Source organism: Bombina bombina, chromosome 3 (assembly GCF_027579735.1).
Source record: "Bombina bombina isolate aBomBom1 chromosome 3, aBomBom1.pri, whole genome shotgun sequence".
NCBI classification, from domain to species: Eukaryota; Metazoa; Chordata; class Amphibia; order Anura; family Bombinatoridae; genus Bombina; species Bombina bombina.
This window is the reverse complement of record NC_069501.1, coordinates 347,058,061-347,085,351: the sequence shown is the minus strand read 5'-3', so window position 1 is coordinate 347,085,351 and position 27,291 is coordinate 347,058,061. Positions and strand designations below refer to the sequence as shown.

General features: G+C 38.8%; 1 protein-coding gene across 3 annotated transcripts in view; it reads left to right on the top strand.

Annotated features, from left to right (window-relative positions):
* Nucleotides 1–1,585: 1,585 nt before the first annotated feature.
* The window catches only part of GPR143 (G protein-coupled receptor 143), a 111,760-nt gene continuing 86,054 nt past the window's right edge, over nucleotides 1,586–27,291 (top strand). The window contains exons 1-3 of one of the 3 annotated variants that reach the window (XM_053706456.1): nucleotides 1,586–2,158; nucleotides 14,834–14,943; nucleotides 18,034–18,128. In XM_053706456.1, the coding sequence (XP_053562431.1) occupies nucleotides 1,903–2,158; nucleotides 14,834–14,943; nucleotides 18,034–18,128 (461 nt within the window). In that variant the 5' untranslated portion in view covers nucleotides 1,586–1,902. Of the gene's footprint in view, nucleotides 2,159–12,539; nucleotides 12,811–14,833; nucleotides 14,944–18,033; nucleotides 18,129–27,291 lie in introns of those variants that run through there. The other 2 variants (XM_053706455.1, XM_053706457.1) reach the window with 2 other exon arrangements.

Sequence of the window (27,291 nt, the reverse complement as noted above, 5' to 3'; positions counted from 1 at the left end):
CATTATTGGGCCTGTCCCCTCCCTCCCTAAGTTGCAAAAGTGTGTATGCTCTGTGTGAGTCAAAAACACATGTATGTATGTGTGTTGTGTAACTATTGTCACTTACTAGTAATAGGACTTTGTCTTCTCTGTACTGTAGTGAGGGCAGCAGCTGTCCTCCAGATCCGATCCACCTCAGTCCACAACGGTTCACAATGTCAGGAAAGCAGACCAGGCAGTCTCACTCTCCTTCTTCCCTCTCTGGTGGCAGGATCGTTGGTTTGCGCATGCGCACTGCGCAGGGAGTCGAACATCACTGGTCACATTCTCCTGGTGCTGTCAATCACCAGGAGAACTTATATGACCACCACTCATTGGCTCCCCTGCAAACTAAGAGGCTTTGATTTTAAGCCGTGCTGCAGCTACAAACCATGACTGGGTGGCGCAGCAGAGCGGCTACTGATAGAAAAGTATGCTACAAGATTGCGCAATAGAGAGAAAGATGATTCCTATGCTGCCTCTCTCTATTGTGCAATATAGTGGAAAAAATATGGAATTTAATTTTTTATTTAATTTTTTTAAAAATAAAATATAATTTTTAATTTTAAAATGCCCCAAATGGCAGGTGCGGCAGTGCCTCACCTGCCTCCTATGACTGCATGTCCCTGCTGTAGGCACAGGTTTCTTTGTAGCCTCCCTCTGCTCCATGCTACTGGCCCCAGCAGGTAATGAAGCCTACCAGCCCTGAAAAGCTGGACAGGCGGTGGACCGCTCTTACATGCGGACCATCCAGCATTGCAAGGTCTGCAGGGTCAGGATTTCCGCTGAGAAAACGGGCACTGAGCCAATCAAAACCACCAAACACTGGCCATGTTCTGGAATACCTGTGGATCACAACCAGGACTTTAAAGAGATATGAAACCAAAAATGTTTCTTTCATGATTCAGATAAAGCATGCAATTTTAAGCAACTTTATAATTTACTCCTATTATAATTTTTTCTTTGTTGTCTTGGTATCTTTATTTGAAAAAGCAGGAATGTAAGCTTAGAAGCCAGCCTATTTTGGTTCAGAACCTGGGTAGGGCTTGCCGATTGGTGGCTAAATGTAACACTCAGGGTGCTAAACCAAAAATGGTCCTAAGCTTACATTCCTGCTTTTCAAATAAAGATACCAAGAGAATGAAAAATATTATAATAGTAGTAAATTACAAAGTTGCTTAAAATTGCATGCTCTATCTATATCATGAAATAAAAAAATGTGTATTTCATATACCTTTAAATACAAACTTATCTAGGATGTAAAAAAAATGTATGTTTAGCTATTTAAAGCATGTCATTTTTGCATTAAAACTTCCTGATTTTTTTTTAACACTGTCACAATGTTGCACATATATAAATAAAAACTTTCCTGTTTGTTACAATAAAATAAAATAAATCAATCAAAATAAATAAATGTAATTAATGTATTTAAAAACAAAAAAAGTTATAACTTTAATAAAGGATGTGCTTTGTTTACATAACAGAAGCAAAAGATCCACATGCAAAATAATAAAGAGACAATGATCTTTGCTAAACAAGTTACACTGGTTGGGTAAGTGAAAATAAAAAGCAGTAATGACCTATTTTCAGGGATGAAAAGAACTTTAGGTCTCTACATGTTTTCAAAGTCCCATGTGGCAGATACCAATACTATTTCAGCGCTGGAGCTGATTTTACACACTTCCCTGCACAGATTTGAGAATTTAAAGAGAAAGAGGCAGGACAAAGACATAGCTTTAGGGATTGTGAAGCACATGATCAGAGTCAACCCGTGATTAACAGTGCTAAAGAATGAACCTGAAGACCAAGCGTGGATCTGCTAGAAATTTGTTCTTTTCTGCTCCTGACTTCTAGGCTGCTGACATTTTTTTCCCAAGCTGATCCATGGCTTCCCCACGGCTGGAAACGTTTTGCTGTGCAAACAGGGACACAGCCACTCAGCTTGTGCTCGATTTCCAGCCTAAGATTTTTAGCTCTGTGTGTATAGGAAGTGGGTCGGTCAGTTTGCTTTTAACTCTTTTACAGCTTCTTCCTAAAAATAAACAAGGCTTCAGGAAACTGGGGAGATCCACATTGCCAAAGCCATCATCATCAAAGATTCTTCTGCTAGTCATTGTGTGTGATCTGCTGGGATGCTTAGGTAAATCATTAACTCTTATTTGACTCAAAGCCTAATTTCTTAGGTGGCAGGTAGGTCTGCAAACACATTGCATAGCAGCCCTCTGTCACTCAAGGGGTTAAATGTTCCATACATATAAGTAACTTTTCACATGAGTTATCTACAAAAGTTACTGTTGTATCACTTTACTGAATACTTCATTTAAAGGGGCTTTCTATTGAAACAGATCTGAGTACTTAAATGTTTTAAAACTGTTATTTTGTTAGGAATGTACTTCGTTTTGCAGTTCTGGGACACAACTTTTTGTAAAATGTTGCAGGGTCAAGGTTCTGCATAATTTATCCTATTATTGTGATATAAGTATCACAGTTTTCTGCATTACATTATAAAGAAATCAGGAAAAATAACCAACATTCATTGGAAAGTTATGTTATACTATACAAGGAATTACATTTTGAGATGAATGTCTATTTTATTTTAAGAGCAGTATTTTTAGTGGTGCAGACAGGTTAAAGGGACAGTAAAGTAAAAATTAAACTTTCATGATTCAGATAGAGAATGCAATTTTAAACAACTTTCCAATTTACTTATGCTATCTAATTTGCTTTGTGTTCTTGGTATCTATTATTGAATAATAAAACTAAGAGCTCAGGAGGGCGCACGTGTATTTAGTATTCCATGGCAGCAGTGTGTTGCAACATTATTTGTAGCTTTGTTATACAATGCTGCAAAACACTGCTGCTATAGAGTACTAAAGGCACGTGCACACTTTTGAGTTCTTATGAGCCTACCTAGTTTTACTCTTCAATAAAGATACCATGGGAAATAAGCACATTTGATAAAAGAAGTAAATTGGAAAGTTGTTTAAAATTGCCTGCTCTATCTGAATCATGCACATTTAATTTTTTTTTTGCTACGCTTGTGGTATTTATTTTCCCCCATTAAACTGTTTACCTTTCATAAACTATTTAACTGTACTGTAATGCACCACCGTATTTAAAGATACATCTTTGTTTATATCAAACTACAATATACACTGGATTTCTTTTCCTATCTTTATGTTGGAGTAGAGGAGTGTCCATAATGCTTCGGGCTTCTCAGAATTTATATTTGCAGGGCTGCTGTCATGCTACTAACAACATAAACATCTGTAAACATTATTGTACAACTAACTGTAGATGTCTGAAAGTAAACTTAGCTACAGACACCAGCTATGTCTTTTTCTGCAACTAATCTTGGTATATTTGTGTGATCATATTTCTGAAAGTATTTGTTTAAAACAGGGTCGTCCAACATTTATCCTTTAAGTTAGGTGCTGGTCAAAACTAAAAAGCACATAGCCTATAGGTGAATTACAGTATCTCACAAAAGTGAGTACACCCCTCACATTTTTGTAAATATTTTATTATATCTTTTCAGGTGACAAAACTGAAGAAATGACACTTTGCTACAATGTAAAGTAGTGAGTGTACGGCTTGTAAATTTGCTGTTCCCTCAAAATAACTCAACACACAACCATTAATGTCTTAACCGTTGGCAACAAAAGTGAGTACACCCCTAAGTGGAAATGTCCAAATTGGGCACAAAGTGTCAATAATTTGTGTGGCCACCATTATTTTCCAGCACTGCCTTAACCATCTTGGGCATGAAGTTAACCAGAGCTTCACAGGTTGCCACTGGAGTCTCTTCTACTCCTCCATAACGACACCACAGAGCTGGTGGATGTTAGACACCTTTTGCTCCCCCACATTCCATTTGAGGATGCCCCACAGATGCTCAATAGGGTTTAGGTCTGGAGACATGCTTGACCAGTCCATCACCTTTACCCTCAGCTTCTTTAGTAAGGCAGTAGTCATCTTGGAGGTGTGTTTGGGGTCGTTATCATGTTGGAATACTGCCCTGAAGCCCAGTCTCCGAAAGGAGGGTATAACGCTTTGCTTCAATATGTCATAGTAAATGTTGGCATTCATGGTTTCCTCAATGAACTGTAGCTCCCCAGTGCTGGCAGCACTCATGCAAGCCCAGACCATGACACTCCCACCACCATGCTTGACTGTAGGCAAGACACACTTGTCTTTGTACTCCTCACCTGGTTACCACCACACAGGCTTGACACCATCTGAACCAAATATGTTTATCTTGGTCTCATCGGAGCACAGGACATGGTTTCAGTAATCCATGGCCTTAGTCTGCTTGTCTTCAGCAAACTGTTTGCGGGCTTTCTTGTGCATCATCTTTAGAAGAGACTTACTTCTAGGACGACAGCCATGCAGACCAATTTGATGCAGTGTGCAACGTATGGTCTGAGCACTGATAGGCTGACCTTCCACCCCTCCAACCTCTGCAGCAATGCTGGCAGCACTCATACGTCTATTTCCCAAAGACAACCTCTGGATATGATGCTAAGCATGTGCACTCATCTTCTTTGGTCGACCATGGCGAGGCCTGTTCTGAGTGGAACCTGTCCTGTGAAACTGCTGTATGGTCTTGCCCACTGTGCTGCAGCTTCGTTTCAGGGTCTTGGCAATCTTTTTATAGCCTAGGCCATCTTTATGTAGAGCAACAATTCTTTTTTTCAGATCATCAGAGAGTTCTTTGCCATAAGGTGCCATGTTGAACTTCCAGTGACCAGTATGAGAGAGTGTGAGAGCGATAATGCCAAATTTAACACACCTGCTCCCCATTCATACCTGAGACCTTGTAACACTAACGAGTCACATGACACCATGGAGGGAAAATGGCTAATTGGGTCTAATTTGGACATTTCCACTTAGGAGTATACTCACTTTTGTTGCCAACGGTATAGACATTAGTGGCTGTGTGTTGAGTTATTTTGAGGGGACAGCAAATTTACACTGTTATACAGGCTGTACACTCACTACTTTACATTGTAGCAAAGTGTCATTTCTTCAGTGTTGTCACATGAAAAGATATAATAACATATTTACAACAATGTGAGGGGTGTACTCACTTTTGTGAGATACTGTACATCTTTGGATATAAACCTATATCATATAATAATATACATGTATTGGCAAAAAGTCCTCTAGTAAATGTTATCACTGTTTTAATGTTAGCATTTTCCCTGCATGTGAAGCATAGATATTTTTTCTCAGAGCACCAGTATTATAAATTCTGCAGCTGCTCAGAGCGCCCGTCTGGCTTGTATAATATCAGCAATGATGTAACTTGCGTCATTACAAGCACCTTGGGCTCTTTGAGTGAGTGCTTCTGTTTTAAAATGCTGGTGCACGGAACATACTTAAAGGGACACTGAACCCAAATTTTTTCTTTTGTGATTCAGATAGAGCATGCAATTTTAAGCAACTTTCTAATTTACTCCTATTATCAAATTTTCTTCATTCTCTTGGTATCTTTATTTGAAATGCAAGAATGTAAGTTTAGATGCCGGCCCATTTTTGGTGAAAACCTGGGTTGTTCTTGCTGATTGGTGGATATTCACCCACCAATAAACAAGTCCAGGGCCTGAACCAAAAACATAGCTTAGATGCCTTCTTTTACAAATAAGGATAGCAAGAGAATGAAGAAAAATTGATAATAGGAGTAAATTAGAAAGTTGTTTAAAATTGCATGCTCTATCTGAATCACAACAGAAAAAATGTGGGTTCAGTGTCCCTTTAAGTACACTCTGTCCCTTTAAGTAAACTCTTGAAACAGCTCTAGCTTTTACTAGAAGCATTTTTGCTAATAGATGTACTGTATATTAAAAAATGCTTCTAATCAAAATTGAAATGCACCTGTGTGCATTTCTCTTTTGGCTGGAATGTCCCTTTAAGGCGTGTGATTTAGCGACAGACCAAGTTAATCATCCAGTGGCTCAATCAATTTGCTCACACAGAATAGCCTCAAAAATATGATCCAGCAGTGGCAGTTTAATGTGGGCACTAGGCATCTTTTGTCATTATTGTAGCACCCTAAATCTTAAAGTTGTCAACCATCATAAATTTAATCAAATCACATAGCAAACATACGGCCAGATTATGAGTTTTGCGGTAAGAGGGGTGCGGTGCTAACTTGCATGTTATTGTCATTACCTACAGCGCTGGTATTACAGGTTTTTATAAAGCCGGCATTAAAAGGCAAGATGTGAGTGTAGAGCAAAATTGTGCTCCATACTGCACTCCAATACCAGCTCTGCTTAAGTCAGCGGTGAGCTGGTTGTACGTGCTCGTGAACGATTTCCCCATAGACATCAATGGGGAGAGCCGGCTGAAAAAAAGCCTAACACCTGCAATAAAGCAGTGTAAAGCTCCGTAACGCAGCCCCATTGATTCCTATGGGGAAACGAAATTTATGTTTACACCTAACACCCTAACATAAACCCCGAGTCTAAACACCCCTAATCTTACTTATTAACCCCTAATCTGCCACTCCAGACATCACCGACACCTACATACACTTATTAACCCCTAATCTGCCGCCCCCAATGTCACCGCCACTATACTATATTTATTAACCCTAAATCTAACTATTTACTAACTACCTAGTTAAAATAAATACAAATTTACCTGTAAAATAAAACCTAACCTGTCTTACAATAAAAACTAACCTTACCCTACAATTAAAAAAATTACCTAAATTAAATACAATTAACTAAATTAAATACAATTACATAAATTACAAAATCAAACAAACACTAAATTACACAAAATAAAAAACAAATTACAAGATATTTAAACTAATTACACCTAATCTAATAGCCCTATCAAAATAAAAAAGCCCCCCAAAATAAAAAGACCCCCCAGCCTAAACTAAACTACCAATAGCCCTTAAAAGGCCCTTTTGCGTTGCATTGTCCCAAAGAAATCAGCTGTTTTACCTGTAAAAAAAAAAAACGTAAAACCCCCCACCCACACAACCAACCCCCCAAATAAAATCCTAACTAAAAAAACCTAAGCTCCCCACTGTCCTGAAAAGGGCATTTGGATGGGCATTGCCCTTAAAAGGGCATTTAGCTCTATTGCAGCCCAATGCCCTAACCTAAATATAAAACCCACCCAATAAACCCTTAAAAAAAAACTAACACTAACCCCTGAAGATCCACTTACAGTTTTGAAGAGCCGACATCCATCCTCAACGAAGCCGGGAGAAGTCCTCATCGAAGCGGCAAGAAGTCCTCAACGAAGCCGGGATAAGTCTTCATTCAAGGAGAAGTGATCCTTCAGACGGGCAGAAGTCTTCATCCAGGCGGCATCTTCTATCTTCATCCATCCGGCGTGGAGCGGCTCCATCTTCAAGACATCCGGCACGGAGCATCCTCTTCTTTCCGACGACTAACGACGAAAGAAGATTCCTTTAAGTGACATCATCCAAGATGGCGTCCCTTAGATTCCGATTGGCTGATAGAATTCTATCAGCCAATCGGAATTAAGGTTGAAAAAATAGGATTGAGCTCGCATTCTATTGTCTGTTCCAATCAGCCAATAGAATGCAAGCTCAATCCTTTTGGCTGATTGGATCAGCCAATAGGATTGAAGTTCAATCCTAGTGGCTAATTGCATCAGCCAACAGGATTTTTTCAACTTTAATTCCGATTGGCTGATAGAATTCTATCAGCCAATCGGAATCTAAGGGACGCCATCTTGGCTGACGTCACTTAAAAGAACCTTCATTCGTCGTTAGTCGTCGGAAAGAAGAGGATGCTCCGCGTCGGATATCTTGAAGATGGGGCCGCTCCGCGCCAGATGGATGAAGATAGAAGATGCCGCCTGGATGAAGACTTCTGCCCGTCTGGAGGACCACTTCTCCCGGCTTGAATGAAGACTTATCCCGGCTTCGTTGAGGACTTCTTGCCGCTTCGATGAGGACTTCTCCCGGCTTCGTTGAGGATGGATGTCAGCTCTTCAAAACCGTAAGTGGATCTTCAGGGGTTAGTGTTAGGTTTTGTTAAGGGTTTATTGGGTGGGTTTTATTTTTAGGTTAGGGCTTTGGGCTGCAATAGAGCTAAATGCCCTTTAAAGGGCAATGCCCATCCAAAGCCCTTTTCAGGGCAATGGGGAGTTTAGGTTTTTTAGTTTGGATTTTATTTGGGGGGTTGGTTGTGTGGGTGGTGGGTTTTACTGTTGGGGGGTTGTTTGTATTTTTTTTACAGGTAAAAGAGCTGATTTATTTGGGGCAATGCCCCGCAAAAGGCAGTTTTAAGGGCTATTGGCAGTTTAGTTTAGGCTAGGGTTTTTTTTTATTTTGGGGGGCTTTTTTATTTTGATAGGGCTATTAGATTAGGTGTAATTAGTTTAAATATCTTGTAATTTGTTATTTATTTTGTGTAATTTAGTGTTTTTTTTTGTAATTTAGGTAATTGTATTTAATTTAGGTAATTTATTTAATTGTAGGGTAAGGTTAGGTTTTATTGTAAGACAGGTTAGGTTTTATTTTACAGGTAAATTTGTATTTATTTTAACTAGGTAGATAGTAAATAGTTAATAACTATTTAGTAACTATTCTACCTAGTTAAAATAAATACAAAGTTGCCTGTAAAATAAAAATAAAGCCTAAGCTAGATACAATGTAACTATTAGTTATATTGTAGCTAGCTTTGGGTTTATTTTACAGGTAAGTATTTAGTTTTAAATAGGATTTATTTAGTTATTAATAGTAGATTTTATTTAGATTTATTTTAATTATATTTAAGTTAGTGGGTGTTAGGGTTAGACTTAGGTTTAGGGGTTAATAAATATAGTATAGTGGCGGCGACGTTGGGGACGGCAGATTAGGGGTTAATAAATGTAGGTAGGTGGTGGAGATGTTAGGGACAGCAGATTATGGGTTAATAATATTTAACTAGTGTTTGCGAGGCGGGAGTGCGGCAGTTTAGGGGTTAATATGTTTATTCTAGTGGCGGCGATGTCTGGAGCGACAGATTAGGGGTTAATAATTTTATTTTAGTGTTTGCGATGCGGGAGGGCCTCGGTTTAGGGGTTAATAGGTAATTTATGGGTGTTAGTGTACTTTTTAGCACTTTAGTTATGAGTTTTATGCTACAGCTCTGTAGTGTAAAACTCATAACTACTGACTTTAGAATGCGTTACGAATCTTGCGGGATAGGCTGTAGGCTCACTTTTTGGCCTCCAAAAAAAAGCTTGTAATACCGACGCTATGGAAGTCCCATTGAAAAAAGATTTTTGTTGATTTGCGGTACGGCCAAAAAAAGTGTGCGGGACAGCTGTACCTACAAGACTCGTAATAGCAGCGGTAGTAAAAAAGCAGCGTTATGAGCATTAACGCTGCTTTTTTACTCATAACGCAAAACTCGTAATCTAGCCGATTGAATGTGTATGCCATAAAGTGCATGTCTGTGTCATGTAAGTAGCATACTGTATGATTAGTGAGCATGTCTATGGAGTGCATTCATTTTTATGTGGATCTATAAGGCAATTTATAGTAAGGTTACACAATTATCTCATGGCCTGTTTCCTGAAAGAATGTTTCACAAAGTCCTCCATCAATCCCACCTTTATGTCTAAAACTATTATTAACTGGAGTCTACTACTCTCAAGGTAATCAAAAATCTACAGTAATACTCAAATCATAGAACTTTGCCTCAGGATGACAATGCTTTGACGCATATTGCTTCCCACTGAGGTCAGAAAGAAAAGCACTCTTGTATGTCATGTACTCAGACAAGCAGCTAATTCATTGTATCTAAAGCCGGGATTGGAACACCCTGGGATCTCCCACCCCCACTGGGAGGATGATTATTTAACATGTTTATATAGCTTTTCTGTAGCTATTACTGTAGTACTGAAATTTATGGTATAGGTGAGCTTTCAACAGGAAAATGTTAATAAATAAATAAAGGTAAAGGAGCTATTTGTAAACAATGTAATACACGTAAAGTGATTGTTAACTTTAACAAATTAAAGGCCAGTTTTAAATAATACTTTTCAAAACAGGGGCACTTTAATTAAAGTTTACAATGATGCTTATTTTTTAAAATACTTACCTTTGCGTTATGGTAAACAAAGCGCCGATCCTCCGCCCGTATCTGCTGGTTTCTTTAGCATATGGATGACGAATCCAGCTTCCTCCAATCGTTGTGCCCCCTTTGGCATTCAGCCTGTTTTTAAGAGTATAATGTAATACTGGCCTTTCATTCGTTAAAATTTACAATCACTTTAAGTTAAACGTAATGTTGAGAACAGATTAGAACATTTTTACAAAACTCTGTCCCTTATAAGAGGTAGGAAAGTCAAAATTAAACTTGCATGATTCAGATAGAGCATGTCATTTTAATTTGTCTTCTGCCTTCAAATGTGCTTTGTTCTATTTATATCCCTTGTTGAAAAAGAGAATGCACATATCCTACACTAGTTGCTGATTGGTGCCTGCACACATTTTTCTCATGTGATTGGCTAACTAGATGTGTTCATCTAGCTGCCAGTAATGCGATGCTCTTCCTTCAGCAAAGGATAACAAGAGAATAAAGCAATTGTGATAACAGAAGTAAATTGAAAAGTAATTTAAAATTGTATGTTCTATACAAATCTTGAAAGAAAATGTAGGGGTTTCCTGTCCATTTAAGTAACTTCTTGCTGCATTAAATAAAAGATAATCTCACAGAATGTGATGGAGATTATCTGAGTCATAATTATAACAACAAAGGGTGCAGGGAGTGTGATCTATAATAAGTTGTAAAAATAGGAAAATTACAAAGCAAAATTATTAACACAGCACATAAAGAGTCTGGCACTCTCTAGATTAAAAGCAAAATGGAAGGGTTATTTTTACTATAAGCCCCTGGCACCTTGAAATGAACCCCTGGCACCCATATTTTGATCCCCCAAAGTGTCCTGCCACTTGTCTCACTTACTGCTATTTACCATTATGAGCCGCATCTAAATTTAGCCCGGCATGGCTAGTTACTTTCTATGCAGCAATAAACTCAACTACAAGCCCCAGAATGCTGCACGGGTCGAGGGGTTGCGGTTCTGTGGGATGTCCATATGATCTTTGTTGTTGCACCGCAACGTGAGAGTCAAGTTCTCCGTTCAGGGCTCCTTGCATATTTTTACCCTTCCCTGGCTCCCTGTCAGTCCGTGGCTTTATTTGAAGAAAGCATCTCGTTGTGCAGGACTCAGGAGGAGGTTACCACTGGTAGTAGTGTAATAACGCTGCACTGCAGCCTGTCCTGTTTGTTTCCAAAGTAGCCGAGTTTCATACCGCACTGTGCACAAATAAAGCATTGGGATAGGAACTGTTTGAGAAGGTTACAGCATTTGGCTACATTTGTTGCAATTGTGTTCTGGACAGACAGCCAAAGAATGCTGCCGATTTTTTTTTTTTTTTTTTTTTTTTTTAAATGTATTTATTTATTCTTTAATAACAAATATAGGCTGCTATTTTACACTCAGTGAGACACATAGTACCAGATAGCAGCAACACTGCACATTCATACCACTTAACATTTCTACTTAATTATTTAAGCTCTCTGTGATAAATTTAATATTATCTTATGAAGCCATAATAGATATGGTATTTGATAGCAGTAATGTAAATTTATGTCAGTGAATTAAGAATTTCCAAGCTCTGTGTGACCAATATTATACTCCCTTATAAAGCCATAATGTTCAGCAGAGATATTTGCTGCAGTTTGTTTTTTAACTGTTTTAATAAACATTAATTAAAATATCACAAGAGGTACTAAAACTTTATTAATACATATTAATACTTAGGACAGTGTGTGCTGAACCTCAGTGTAGATTGGGAGTGAATTTGACTAACCATTTAAAAGTAACATAAAAAATACCATCACATATATTAAAAGACTATATAGACAAGTTAGTAAATATTCTCTCTCTCTCTCTCTCTCTCTCTCTCTCTCTCTCTCTCTCTCTCTCTCTCTCTCTCTCACTCACTCACTCACTCACTCACTCACTCACTCACTCTCCATGACTGCCTAATAATTGCTGGCTCCTAATTTTTCCTGCTGGCTCCTAGATATTGGACAAATTTATCAAGCACTGCTGTAACTAACTCTTCCATTTTGATTCTAATCTAGCTTTGTACTTGCAAGAGAGTACCAGACTTTTTATGTGTTGTATTAAGAATTTAGTTCTGTAATTTTGACTATGAGCTTTGCATCCAGGCTTGGCTAGGGTCAACTGCTTTAGTCCCTGAAAGCTGTGCAGCTGTCTGTGAGTGTTATGAGCTTTGCAGGATCATGGGATGTGTACCCAGTCCGATTTGAGAGTGCAGTCCATTTCCTTGTATTGTATGTGTCTAGGGAAATTGCAAAGGACCTGTATAAGGCTTGTTTGTATCTCAGTGTGTTTGGTAGAAGGCATGCATTGTGCGGCTGTAGGTTAGTGACCCAGGGACCTTTTGTCCAAATCCTGTAACTAAATCTTCTATTTTGCTGTTAATCTAGCTGTGTACTTGCAAGATTTTGCCAGACTATGTTTTGTGTTATTTTTATTTTGTATTGTGAGCTTTGCAGGGTCATGGGGTGTATATATATAGTTAAAGCAGTCTGTAAGTAATGTAACTTAGTAAACATAATACACTCGCTTCCAGTAATGGCATCCAGAAAGCACGAAGACATCCAGGGAGCCGTCACGCTAATCCGATACTCACTTAGCATGGCCACTGGTCTTTTACCACAACAGTCTCTTCACTTTTATCGCAAAACAGCATGCTGCACAGTCTGACATCGGGTAAGTATAACACAGCTCCGGGCGAGCCTTGGGGCTTGACCGTTAGTGGCCATTAACATTCATATTTGTGTGAAGTGCCTAAAATAAGAAATCTTGCTCATGAAATGAGAATCTCTTGGTAAGTGCAAAAACAGTTACATTTGCCTATCTTCAGAAATGCGCCTGATATGCAGTTCATGTAAATGTTTGTATGTGTAAAATATTAAATTTCCTGTTTCTCACCCAATTTTATTCCTCCTACACAGCTTTTTCTAGACATGTGCATTATTTTATTTGGTTAATATCCAATGCGGAAGAAGGTGGCCACTCACGGCATTCGACTCTTTTCAGAGCTGGATTTCTTGTGAAAGTGCAACGCACTAAGATCGATGCAAATCCAGATCTGCATTCACTAACTAAATGCACAAGTGCCCATGTCTAGCCTTTTCTCTTAATGGCTGTGTTTCAATATACATATTAACCTACAGTTATGACATATTATTAAATTGATAATCATTAGCACCTGTTTGGTATAATTGTTTAATTATGCACCTGACTGTATGCCTTCAAAACCTTGTGCAAGGGTAGAAGAATAGATGCTGCTTTAAAGACAAAGGGTGGTCACACCAAATATTGATTTGATTTAGATTAGTCTTCTGTTTACTCAATTTGCATTTTGTTAATTAATAAAAATAAACTATTACTATTATTTCTTTTTTTTTTTACCTTTTTGAAAGCATTCGTACAGCATATTTTTATACCTGCCTAAAACAGCACCACATGGATGCGCTTGGTGCCAACGTTCGCATTAAAGTGATTGTCAATCCTAGAGTTTGTGAAACGCTGGAATTGACCATTGGAACAAATAAAGGGGACTTTCATTCATGAAGTATAAAATACTTCATACTGAAAGCTCTTTTATTTGTTTCAAGCGTTTGCCCCACTGAGCTGCTCAGGCAGCCCACGGCAGAACACTGTTTTGCTAAGAGGTGATGGTTCCACCTCTTAGCAAATAGCCATGTGGGTAATCCGGCGCCAAGACAGAGTTCCCGCAGGGCTATTGGCTAAGAGTTGAGAATGTCACCTCTCAGCAAAACAGCATTCTGCCGTGGGCTGCCTGGGCACCTCAGTGCGGCAAAGGCTTAAAACAAATAAAGGAGCTTTCAGTATGAAGTATTTTATACTTCATGAATGAAAGTCCCCTTTATATGTTCCAATGGTCAATCCCAGCGTTTCACAAACACTAGTATTGACAATCACTTTAACAGTAATAGGAACACCGATTGGTAGCTTCAATATGATGATCACTCTACATAAATTTAGTTGTATGACTTCATAGTATGTGTGTATGTATTCAGAAAAGAATATACACAGACCTCTGTATATATGCAATCTTTATTTATATCACCTAATTTATTATCCATTTATGTTTTTTGGCAACACTTGAACAATGTAGGATTTAATTATATTAGAAATGGTAGAATTACACGCTAACAAGTTATTCAAAAGCTCCAAACACAAACTACAGTGACTTTATATTTAGATCTAGATATGTCCAACATGTATTGTGTAAATGCCTTTAAATTAAGCATAAGCTATACGCCCATGGTAAATGATACCTTATAATAAAACTTTAATGAGCAGCAAATATTTAGAAACAATGAATATGGAAAGAGAACTTCACATGATAAAAAATGAGTTTAAATTTGGACTTTTATCCAACTTTAATTAAACACTGAATATATTTTATAGGCATAGTATTGAGATTTTTCCCTGCCTCCCTCTAGTCATGGGTGATGCCATGTTGAAATATATCTTTCACTACATTCCAGTACTGACCTGTTTGCGCATGTGCAGTGTAACTTTGGTTCCATGATGGGTTTATTCATGATTACAGGCAGGTGCATAAGAAGTGATAATTAGATTTTAGGATTTTTTTTTTTATATTTAATTAATTTGTGATTTATTTCTTTATGGATTTCTAGAACATTTGATCTTCTAATTTATTATGGGATTCACTTTAATCTTTTTTTTTTTTCTCTAGGAATTATAATAAGATCAACGGTGTGGTTAGCATCTCCAAAATTCATTGGGAATATGTCACTAATTAACTCAACAAGCGTCTGGCCTATTACGTTCTGTGTTGGAAGTGCGGTACGTATTAATTCCCAGAACTAATAATAATATATATTATTTATGTTTATTACATTTAATGACAAAGACAGACATTGCCCGTTTATTTTATTTATGTTTATTTGACTTAGAGGAACAAATTAGTCTATGTTGGCTCTACCTAGATATATTTTAAAAAGTTCTGACTTTGAGAAGTTTCATCAAGTTATCAAGAGCTTTGGGACCAAATTTTAATTGTGCTGTTTGACTTTAAAGGGACATCAAACTGCAAAGAGAAAAATGTGTTAGAGCATTTTACTATTATACAGTTGCATATTTTAACCCCTGCAAAGTCAGCTCAAGAGCAGCAATTCACTACTAGGATCAAAATGAATACATCTGGTAGCCACCAATCATCAGTTAGCTCATAGTAGCCACTGCTGCCTTGAGCCTATGTAGGCATGCCTTCAACAAAGGATACCATAAGAAAGAGGAGAATTTGAGAAGAGAAGTAGACTGAAAAGTATTTTAAAATTGCTTGTTCTATGGCAGTGTTTCTCAACCGTGGTCCTCAAATACCCCAACAGTCCAGGTTTTCATTATATCTGAACTAGGTGAAATAATTGGCTGATCAATAAGCATGGTTACTAACCTGCTATCACCCATCAGCTGATTATTTCACCTGGGCTCTAATTTAGCTATAATAAAAACCTGGACTGTTAGGGGTAGTTGAGGACTGCAGTTGAGAAACACTGTTCTATAGAGCCCAATTTTTTTTCTTTAATTGTTCAGGATTCTAAAACTGTAAAAAAAAAAATTCTTTCGAATTTATTCCAATTATCATTTTAATTTTGTTTGCTTGGTATGCTTTGTTGAAAAGCAGTTAGGTAGGCTCAGGAGCATGCAGATGTCTGGAGCACTATATGATGTTTTTTTGCAAGAATGCTTTTAACAATGTTATACGTTGTGTTATGCACTACATGGCTGCAGTGTTTTCTGACATAGAGTGCCTCAGTGTTATGTGTGGGCACCCAGGGCCGCCATCAGGGGGTGACAGGGGTGACTCCTGTCAGTGGGCCAGGGGGGCCCCATGAGGAAAGAACTAAAAAAAAAAAATTTTTGGCAGCCACCAGTGGGTACTACAACAGAGTGCTAACTGAGCATGGAAAATGTTATTACAAGGAGTAAAGTATTAGCATTTGAGAGGATTTCTGAGTGTGCACTAAACCACTATGCACAGTGTGAGACAGACTTGGCACTTTGTTTGTACATTGTGTGCCTGAGTCAGACGGCAGATCACTTTCATTTGCAGAGGAGGTAGGACTTACTTAGCAAATTGTGCAATTTCGGATTGTAACTTCAGTGTGGTAGTAGTTGTATGGGGTGGGACCAGGGGTCCAAAAAAACACATTTTTTTAGCAGCAGTGTATTTATGATTATTTGACAATGCTGTAGAAATTCTATTATATTTGAAACCATGCAGAAATGTTTCCTCCTCAATACACAAATGGTAGGTGCCCTTTTGTTACATACCAACAAGCCTAAATCCTGCATTTAACCAGATCTAATGGTATGAGTACCACAGCTTATGGTTCCACTAAGACCATATAGAGTACAGCATTTTCAAAATCCATAAGTACAGCTGACAGATGGGAACATTTGTACACTATATTTGAAGTTGTGCTCTTGGTTGGGGAAAATGGGGAAAAAAAACCAAACACATGTCAACCTTTTAAAAGTACTTTTCTTCATCTAGCCATCTACCCAGATCATTAATGTACAATTTTGAATTCACAGAATTATTTTTGTTTACACGTTTACAAATATGATTCTTTAAAAAGTGATCTCTTAATTTCTGCAATTTTTTTATCATGCATGTCACACACTGTTGATTTAGGGGATGCAAGGTGCATAAATGTTTCCTCCTGTGAGTGTTTCTGTGGGTGTCTGTGTTTATGTCTTTGTGCTTTGGTTTATGTCTCTATGAGTGTGTATGTATTTTTTTTCTGTGGGTCTCTATGTCTTTGTGCATTTTCTGTGGATGTCTGTGAGGGTGTGTGCATATGTCTTTGAGCTTTTTCTATGGGTGTCTCTGTGAGGGTGTGTGTATTTTTGCCTTTGTGTATTTTCTCTGGATGCCTCTGTGAGGGTGGGTGTATATGTCTGTTTTCTATGGATGTCTCTGTGAGGGTGTGTGTGTATGTATGTCTGTGTTTTCTGTGGATGTCTCTGTGAGGGTGTGTGTATGTCTTTGTGTGTTTTCTGTGGATGTCTCAGTGAGGGTGTATGTATGTATGTCTTTCTGTGTTTTATGTGGTTGTCTCTCTGTGTGTGTATGTCTTTGTGTGTATGTCTTTGTGCATTTTCTGAGGCTGTCTCTGTCAGTGTTTCCTTGGGTGTATGTGCAAGTTTGAGTTTGTGTGTGTGTGTGTGTGTGTGTCCATTGTCTGTTCCTTTTTAGTACATTTTGACCTTACTACTGATTATTCACATCTTTCTACAGACTTTGAGACCTTTACGGAAGTCACCAATCCACCATTTAACCTTTAAATTATTGTTTAGGCAGTTCAGGGCCCTTCCTTTCAGCCACTGCATGCTGTTGTCATCATTTAGTTGGCATCTTCCTTTACAAAGAGATAATCAGAACTCCATATTTTGTTTTCTAAATCTCCTTTTTTTTACAGAACTGTAGTCTACCTCATTACTTGTCAGGTCAATGTAATCAAGTGCTGAGTGTCTGTGTCTGAGTGCGTTTGTGTGTTCCTTTACGTGTCTGCTAGAGTGTCTATATGTGAATCCTTAAGTGTGAGTGTGTGTGTGTTTCAGTGTATGAGTGTGTCTGTGTGTTTGTATGTTACTACCTTTACAACATTTCCAAGTTTAAATAGACACTTTAGAAAAAAGTGCATATACATTTTAGTCACTTGGTCAAAAATTGTACATGTCAAAGGGGGGGGGGGGGGGTCCTGATCAATGGTTAAGTCAGGGGCCCCAAAATTTCTAGTGGCGGCCCTGTGGGCACCACAAATACAAAGCAGCATTACACAACATGGCACAAATGCAGTACAACTAATGTTATCCAGTTTCGGCATTGCATTAATGCTTGTACCGTTGTGTGTTGTCCTTCTACAGATGTGGATACAGCTCTTTTACAGTGCAAGCTTCTGGTGGCTATTTTGCTATGCTGTTGATGCTTACCTAGTTGTTCGAAGATCAGCAGGAATAAGGTATATTAGTATATTTATTTTCTTATCAATATATAATTTGTACATTTTGTGTTCAGATAAACACCTTACCAAAGATCAAAGTTATCAGATATCCATGTCTGATCAAATTTTATTGTACATTGTAAAAAATGTAAATTACTTGCCAAGGCTTAAAGGGACACTGAACTCAAAAATTTTCTTTCGTGATTCAAATAGAGCATTCATTTTTAAGCAACTTTCTAATTTACTCCTATTATCAAATTTTCTTCATTCTCTTGGTATGTTTATTTGAAAAGCAAGAATGTAAGTTTAGATGCCGGCCCATTTTTGGTGAACAACCTGGGTTGTCCTTGCTGATTGGACAGCACCAATAAACAAGTGCTGTCCATGGTTCTGAAGCAAACATTTGCTAGCTCCTTAGCTGAGATGCCTTCTTTTTCAAATAAAGATAGCAAGAGAACAAATTAAAATTGATAATAGAATTAAATTAGAAAGTTGCTTAAAGGGACATGAAACCCCAAAAATTTATTTTATAATTCAGATAGAGCATACAATTTTAAACAACATTTCAGCTTAATTTTATTATCATTTTTGCTTTATTTTCTTGATTTCCTTTATTGAAGTGGCAGCAATTCACTACTGGCACATTGGTTAGCGAATGACAAGAGGCATTTATGTGCAGCTACTAATCAGCAGCTAGTTCCCAGATCTTGAGCCTACCTAAGTATGCTTTTCAACAAATGATACCTAGAGAACTAAGCAAATTTGATAATAGAAGTAAATTGGAAAGTTGCTCACGGCACTAGCTGTTTAGCCCTTAAAGGGACATAAAACAAGTAGGGATAGAGACAAAATATAATATGTACTTTAATTACTTTACCTGTGAATTTATACTGCAGTGTCTTGCCATTAACCCGTTCATTTAAGTTAACTCCCCCCGACACATTTCCTTCTATGGCTGTATCTATATCTCTTGTTGTTTTGGTAGAATGCAAAAGTAAATAGGGATTATCTGCTAGAGCATGTCTAGAAGCTTCAAACTCAGTTAAAATACAATGCCTATTTCTAAACACTAATAAGGGGGGTGGAGTAGACTGCTCCAGACAGGATGACTAAGTATTTTTGCTTATTTTTAAAAATTATTTTAAAATGTTGCCAGGAATTTTTAAACATTTTTTTTTAATGCAAACTATTTTTTAATTAATTAGCCTTTTTAGGATATGCACAGATCTCAACCTGTTTTATGGCACTTTAAGGACCATCGCCATACCCTGTACAACGCTGCTGTCTTGTGCTCTTTCTGCGGCAATCTCGCTTACAGCGATGAGATTGTGCTATACTCTGTGTCCCTCTCTGCATTGGTTTGTGGTGGTGCAATATGTTGGTGGTATGGGAGGCAGGTGGACGGTTAATTGTTGGAGGGGGCAGGAGCGGGCGGGACTGCTACACTGTAGAAAAAGATTTCCACAGTGAGAGGGAGGTAGAGAGAGAGTGGGAGGGTTCTACTACCTACAGAAAATGTGTTGGGAGAGGGAGGTTCTACAAAACATCGCTTGGAGGTTGGAGGTGAGGCCGCTACACTACAGATTTTTTTTTAAAAATAAATAAAGGTTAACATTTTTTTATGAACTGTGTACTGGCACACATTGCCCCTCTAAGTCTTTTCCTAGTTGACAAAATAAAATATTTACCAGCCAGTAATGTAACAAGTGTTTATGTGTCATGAAAACAAGTTCTAAAGATCAAAATATAATGGGCTAGATTACAAGTGGAGTGCAAAATTGCGCTTTCGGAATATGTGCGCTCCACTCGGTAATACCGTTGCACGCAAATGTGTGCTGGTATTACAATTAAAGTGCAATCTCGTTCACATTACATGGAAGCTTTGCACTCACGAGAGCGCGCTTCCATAGGCTCCAATGGGAGCCTCGTTCTGATGCCGATAGACACAGCACAGAACCCAGCACAGCAAAGGGGGTAAGTCGTGCAGCGTTATCTTTTCATGTGACAACACTGAAAAAATTACACTTTGTAAAGTAGTCAGTGCGTACAGCCTGTATAACAGTGTAAATTTGCTGTTCCCTCAAAATAACACAGCACACAGCTATTAATGTCTAAACCATTGGCATCAAAAGTGAGTACACCCCTAAGTGGAAATGTCCAAATTGGGCCCAATTAGCCATTTTCCCTCCCCGGTGTCATGTGACTCGTTAGTGTTACAAGGTCTCAGGTGTGAATGGGGAGCAGTTGTGTTAAATTTGGTGTTATCGCTCTCACACTCTCTCATACTGGTTACTGGAAGCTCAACATGGCACCTCATGGCAAAGAACTCTCTGGGGATCTGAAAAAAGAATTGTTGCTCTACATAAAGATGGACTAGGCTATAAGAAGATTGCCAAGACCCTGAAATGGAGCTGCAGCATGGTGGGCAAGACCATACAGCGGTTTCACAGGACAGGTTCCACTCAGAACAGGCCTTACCATGGTCGACAAATGAAGTTGAGTGCACATGCTCAGTGTCATATCCAGAGGTTGTCTTTGGGAAATATGAGTGCTGCCAGCATTGTTGCAGAGGTTGAAGGGGTGGAGGGTCATACTGTCAGGGCTCAGACCATACGTGCAGACTGCATCAAATCCTAAACCCTATTGAGCATCTGTGGGGCATCCTCAAATGGAAGGTGGGAGATCGCAAGGTCTCTAACATCCACCAGCTCCGTGATGTTGTCCTAGAGGAGTGGAAGAGGACTTCAGTGGCAACCTGTGAAGCTCTGGTGAACTCCATGCCCAAGAGGTTTAAGGCAGTGCTGGAAAATAATGGTGGCCACACAAAATATTGACACTTTGGGCCCAATTTGGAGATTTCCACTTAGGGGTGTACTCACTTTTGTTGCCAATGGTTTAGACATTAATGGCTGTGTGTTGAGTTATTTTGAGGGGACAGCAAATTTACGCTGTTATACAGGCTGTACACTCACTACTTTACATTGTAGCAAAGTGTAATTTCTTCACTGTTGTCACATGAAAAGATATAATAAAATATTTACAAAAATGTGAGGGTTGTACTCACTTTTGTGGGATACTGTATGTGTGTATATATATATATATATATATATATATATATATATATATATATATATATATATGTGTGTGTGTATATACACATATTAAGATTGTAAGTTCCCACGGGAATAGGGCCCTCAATCCCTCCTGTATGTGTTTGTAAATTTTGTCCTGTCTCTTACAAGTCTTGTATTGTTTTATTTAAATGAATTGTATCCATGGCCAGCGCTGCGGAATATGTTGGCGCTTCATAAATAAAGTATAATAATAATATTAACACATAAATAAATATATATATATATTTGCATACGAAGAGAGAAGCACTATACCAGGAATGAACAACAGCTCATCAGCTAGTTCTATGGCGATTTACCACCTGGAAGCAGCCTCTTTTAGACCAGTGTGGTTTTCACAGAGGAAAACTTTCCTGAAGTATATCAGTCTGATCCCGCCAAGTAAGGTCAGTCCAGCCCCAAAATACCAGGCAATTCTCCTCTGAACAAGGAACATGACAACCCCAGACAATCGTTTCGGCCTCTTTACCGGGTGGTAAATTGCCATAGAACTAGCTGATGAGCTGTTGTTCATTCCTGGTAGAGCGCTTCTCTCTTCGTATGCAAGTTAATATGACCCTTGGGAAGTCTCCCTATGGGTGATGGTGGAAACCAGACGTGGACTCCTTGCCCAATATGCTTAGAGGAATGTGGCTGCACCTCACTGACGAGGCCCACTGGAGGCCGAAACGATCTGGGGATGTCATGTTCCTTGTTCGGAGGAAAATTGCCTGGTATTTCGGGGCTGGAATGACCTTACTTGGCAGGATAAGACTGATATACTTCAGGAAAGTTTTCCTCTGTGAAAAGCACACTGGTCTAAAAAAGGCTGCTTCCGGGCGGTAAATCGCCATAGAACTAGCTAATGAGCTGCTGTTCGTTCCTGGTAGAGCGCTTCTCTCTTGGTATGCAAAAAAATAAATAAATAAAAAATAAATAAATAAATATATATATATATTACAGTATAAACACAGTCCCCATAGACAGCTATGTAAGGCACTTTTCAGTGCCGTTTTTTTTCTAACACCCCACATCACCTCACTTTAAGCCCTTATAACTGCTTTATGCAGTTATTTGATCTCTGGTTAATGAATTGGAGCACTAGATTACAAGTGGAGCACTAAATTATTGCGCTTCCACAAATGGACAAATTTGCCCATTTGCGGGAGTGCAATAATTAAAGGGATCCTAAACCAATTTTTTTTCTTTCATGATTCAGATAGAGTATGCAATTTTAAGCAACTTTCTTCTTTACTCCTATTATCAAATTTTCTTTGTTCTCTTGCTATCTTTATTTAAAATGCAGGAATATAAAGCCTAGAAGTCAGCCCATTTTAGGTTCAGCACCCTGGATAGTGCTTGCTTATTGATGGCTACATTTAGCAAACCAATCAGCAAGCACAACCCAGGTTCTGAACCAAAAATGGTCTGGCACCTAATCTTTACATTCCTGCTTTATACAATAAATATAGCAAGAGAATGAAGAAAAATTGACAATAAGAGTAAATTAAAGGGATACTAAACCCAAATATTTTCTTTCATGATTCAGATAGAGCATGCAATTTTAAGCAGCTTTCTAATTTGCTTCTATTATCAATTTTTATTTTTCTCTTGCTATATTTATTTGAAAAAGCAGGAATAAAAGCTTTGGAGCCGGCCCATTTTAGGTTGAGAACCTGGTTTGCGCTTGCTGATTGGATGGCTCAATGCAGGCACCAATTAGCAAGCCCTATCCAGGGTACTGAACAAAAAATAGGCCAGCTCAAAAGCTTTTAAGCGGCTGGTTATTGCTACTGCAGATTTTTTTGTATGCAAAAAATAGCCCATGTATACGGGCTTTAGGACTAGTGTGTGTATATGTGTGTATATATATATATATATATATATATATATATATATATATATATATATATATATATATATATATATATATATATATATATATATATATATATATATAACACATACAGTTGTATGCAAACGTTTACGCACCCCTGACAATTTCCATGATTTTTATTTATAAATAATTGGGTATTTGGATCAGCAATGTCATTTTGATTTATCAAATAACTGAAGGACACAGTAATATTTCAGTAGTGAAATGAGGTTTATTGGATTAACAGAAAATGTGCAATATGCATCAAAATTAAATTAGACAGGTGCATACATTTGGGCACCCTTGTCATTTTGTTGATTTGAATACCTGTAACTACCTAGCACTGATTAATTGGAACACACAATTGGTTTGGTGAGCCCATTAAGCCTTGAACTTCGACAGGTGCATCCAATCATGAGAAAAGGTATTTAAGGTGGCCAATTGCAAATTGTTGTTCTCTTTGACTCTACTCTGAAGAGTGGCAACATGGGGTCCTCAAAACAACTCTCAAATGACCTGAAAACAAAGATTGTTCAACGTTATGGTTTAGGGGAAGACTACAAAAAGCTATCGCAGAGATTTAAGCTGTCAGTGTCCACTGTGAGGAACATAGTGAGGAAATGTAAGACAACAGGCACAGTTCTTGTTAAGGCTAGAAGTGGCAGGCCAAGTAAAATATTGTAAAGGCAAAGGATGGTGAGAATGGTCAAAAACAGCCCTCATGCCACCTTCATCATCTTGCTGCAGATGGTCACTGTGCATCGTTCAACAATTCAGTGCATTTTGCACAAAGAGAAGCTGTATGGGAGAGTTATATGGAAGAAGCCTTTTCTGCACACACACCACAAACAGAGTCACTTGAGGTATGCAGACGCACATTTGGACAAGCCAGCTTCATTTTGGAAGAAGGTGCTGTGGACTGATGAAACAAAGATTGAGTTATTTGGTCATAACAAAGGGGTGTTATGCATGGCGGCAAAAGAACACAGCGTTCCAAGACAAACACTTGCTACCCACAGTAAAATTTGGTGGATGTTCCATCATGCTGTGGGGCTGTGTGGACAGTGCCGATACTTGGAATCTTGTTAAAGTTGAGGGTCACATGGATTCCACTCAATATCAGCAGATACTTGAGAGTAATGTTGAGGAATCAGTCACAAAGTTGAAGTTACGCCGGGGCTGGATATTTCAACAAGACAACGACCCAAAACACTGCTCAAAATCTACTCTGGCATTTATGCAGAGGAACAAGTACAATGTTCTGGAATGGCCATCTCAGTCCCCAGACCTGAATATCATTTAAAATCTGTGGGATGATTTGAAGCGGGCTGTCCGTGCTCAGCAACCATCTAACCTAACTGAACTGGAGATGTTTTGCAATGGTCCAAAATACCTTCATCCAGAATCCAGACACTCATTACAGGCTATAGGAAGCATCTAGAGGCCGTTATTTCTGCTAAAGGAGGCTCTACTAAATATTGATGCAATATTTCTGTTGGGGTGCCCAAATTTTATGCACCTGTCTAATTTCATTTTTATGCATATTGCACATTTTTTGTTAAACCAATAAACCTCATTTAACTACTTAAATATTATTACTTTGTCCTTTAGTTATTTGATAGATCATAATGAAATTGTTGATCCAAACACCCAATTATTTAAAAAAGAAAATCATGGAAATTGTCAGGGGTGCCTAAACTTTTGCATACAACTGTATGTATAGTAAAAAAGAGACTAACAGTACTAATCCTGATTCAAATTAGATAACCTACAACACTCTCAGCCAGATTACGAGTTTTGCACTATGAGTGGCTTGGTAATAACTTGCAAGTTATTTCCACTGCTCACCTTTAATAGCGCTGCTATTACAGTTTTGCAAAAACCCGGCAATATGACTGCATTGAGCTCCATACCACACACAAATACCAGCACTGCTTTGAGCTGGTTTGACGTGCTCGTGCACGATTTCCCCATAACCATCAATGGGGAGAGCCGGCTAAAAAAAAGCCTAACACCTGCAATAACAGAGCGTAAAGCTCCGTAACGCAGCCCCATTGATGTCTATGGGGAAACAAAAGTTATGTTTACACCTAACACTCTAACATAAATCCTGAGTCTAAACACCCCTAATCTGCTGCCCCCAACGTCGCTGCCACCTACCTACACTTTTTAACCCCTAATCTGCCGCCCTCAATGTCGCTGCCACCTACATACATTTATTAACCCTTAATCTGCTGCCCCCAATGTCGCCGCCACTATACTAAAGTTATTAACCTCTGACCTCCCACATGACTAGCACTAAATAAATATATTAACCCCTAAACCTAATCATAACCCTAAGTCTAAACCTAACCCTAACACCCCCTAACTTTAATATAATTAAAATAAATCTAAATAAAAATTACTATTATTACCTAAATTATTCCTATTTAAAAATAAATACTTACCTATAAAATAAACCCTAAGCTAGCTACAATATAACTAATAGTTACATTGTAGCTATTTTACGGCTAGATTACGAGTTTTACGTTATGAGGGGTGCAGTACTAACTTGCACGTAATTGTCACCGCTCACTTACCTACAGCGCTGGTATTACAGGTTTTTATAAACCCGGCGTTAAAAGGCAAGAAGTTAGCGTAGAGCAAAATTGAGCTCCATACCGCACTCCAATACCAGCACTGCTTAAGTCAGCGGTGAGCTGGTTGTACATGCTCGTGCACAATTTTCCCATAGACATCAATGGGGAGAGCCGACTGAAAAAAAAGCCTAACACCTGCAAAAAAAGCAGCGTAAAGCTCCGTAATGCAGCCCCATTGATTCCTATGGGGAAACAAAATTTATGTTTACACCTAACACACTAACATGAACCCCGAATGAGGAATACACTACTGGGAGATAGCTGGTGACAGGTAGATACACACCACACGGGGGACTTCCTGTGGGAGGAGCGTGGTGGAGGTGGCGTGCGCTCGAGCTCTCTTGTTTGTAGAGCGGAAAAACTTTTTGCTCCCTATCTACAGAGCCTTATTGCGGGGGAGAAAGTCAAATACCCAGCCTGAGGAGACCCAGTGGGTAAAGGAAGTCCTTTTTTTCCCAACAGGCTGGTTGGGTCCAGCTACTATAACAAGCCGAGACTAAGGAGCCGGGGGCAAAACAGGATAAGCAGCAGCCTCTCATTGATTACACACCGCCCCAAGCAAAGACCAGAAAACACAAGCAGAATACTGAACGAGGACGACGCTGCCCAGGACGAGAGGTGTCTCATCCGGGACAACGCATCTACAAGTTCAGTATAGTAGCAGTGTGGTGCAGGCGGAGAGAGCCATATACAAGGAGAAGGCTGTGCCTATAAGAATCCACTTACCCGGTAAAGCAGAAGAGAACGGAGTCTCCTTACCCCCCTCCGTAAGCCGGTGAACATGTCTGACATCACGCCCGAGCGCCAAAGTGTTTGTCATGGTACGGCGCAGTCAGCAGCAGGGCTGTGAGAGCGGCAGAGATCCCCGCGGGAGAAAAGGCTATTCATCTGCAAAACCGTGAAGAAAGAGGGGGGTAAGTAAAGTAAAGTGCTGAAGTGCTGTCAATTTGTTGGTGTTGAAGCGGTGGTGCAATAGAGGGCTGTTGATTGTAAGAGTAAGCTACGCACCCCAGAAAAGAGCGCACTATAATTGAAGAGGCAAGATAAGCGAGGATGCCATATCGAAGTTATTAATGGCCCACTAAATTTAAAATGGTAGCATGGCTGCCCAAATGCTCTGTGCTTTAAAAAAAGGCAGTGAACGCTAGTTAGCATGCAGGCACAGAAAGGTATATGGTGAACTGTTGCTTGTAGTCTCTGCCATTTTTCCTGTCCCTCCTTTCTTCAGTATACACAGAGGGAGACCCGGTACTTTATTGTCTATTTGAGGTGTTAATGGCATAACCTTAGGAGAGGGGCACAGAAGGTGGATCTTTTTGGACTAAGTTGCATGGAAATTACTATCAAAGGGTGGCTGAAAATACAGCTAGATCAGGTGGAGCCGGAATATGAGAACAACGGTCACTGGTCTGCAACTGGGACTTATAGCGTAGTCTAAAGACTGCTGATTTCCTGAGTCATGTGAAACAACATAGAAGTTGAAAAATATAAGCAATAACACTCAAACTGTTTAAATCTGCTACATAGGTTACATCCAGTCTCTTTTTAGCGTGTAT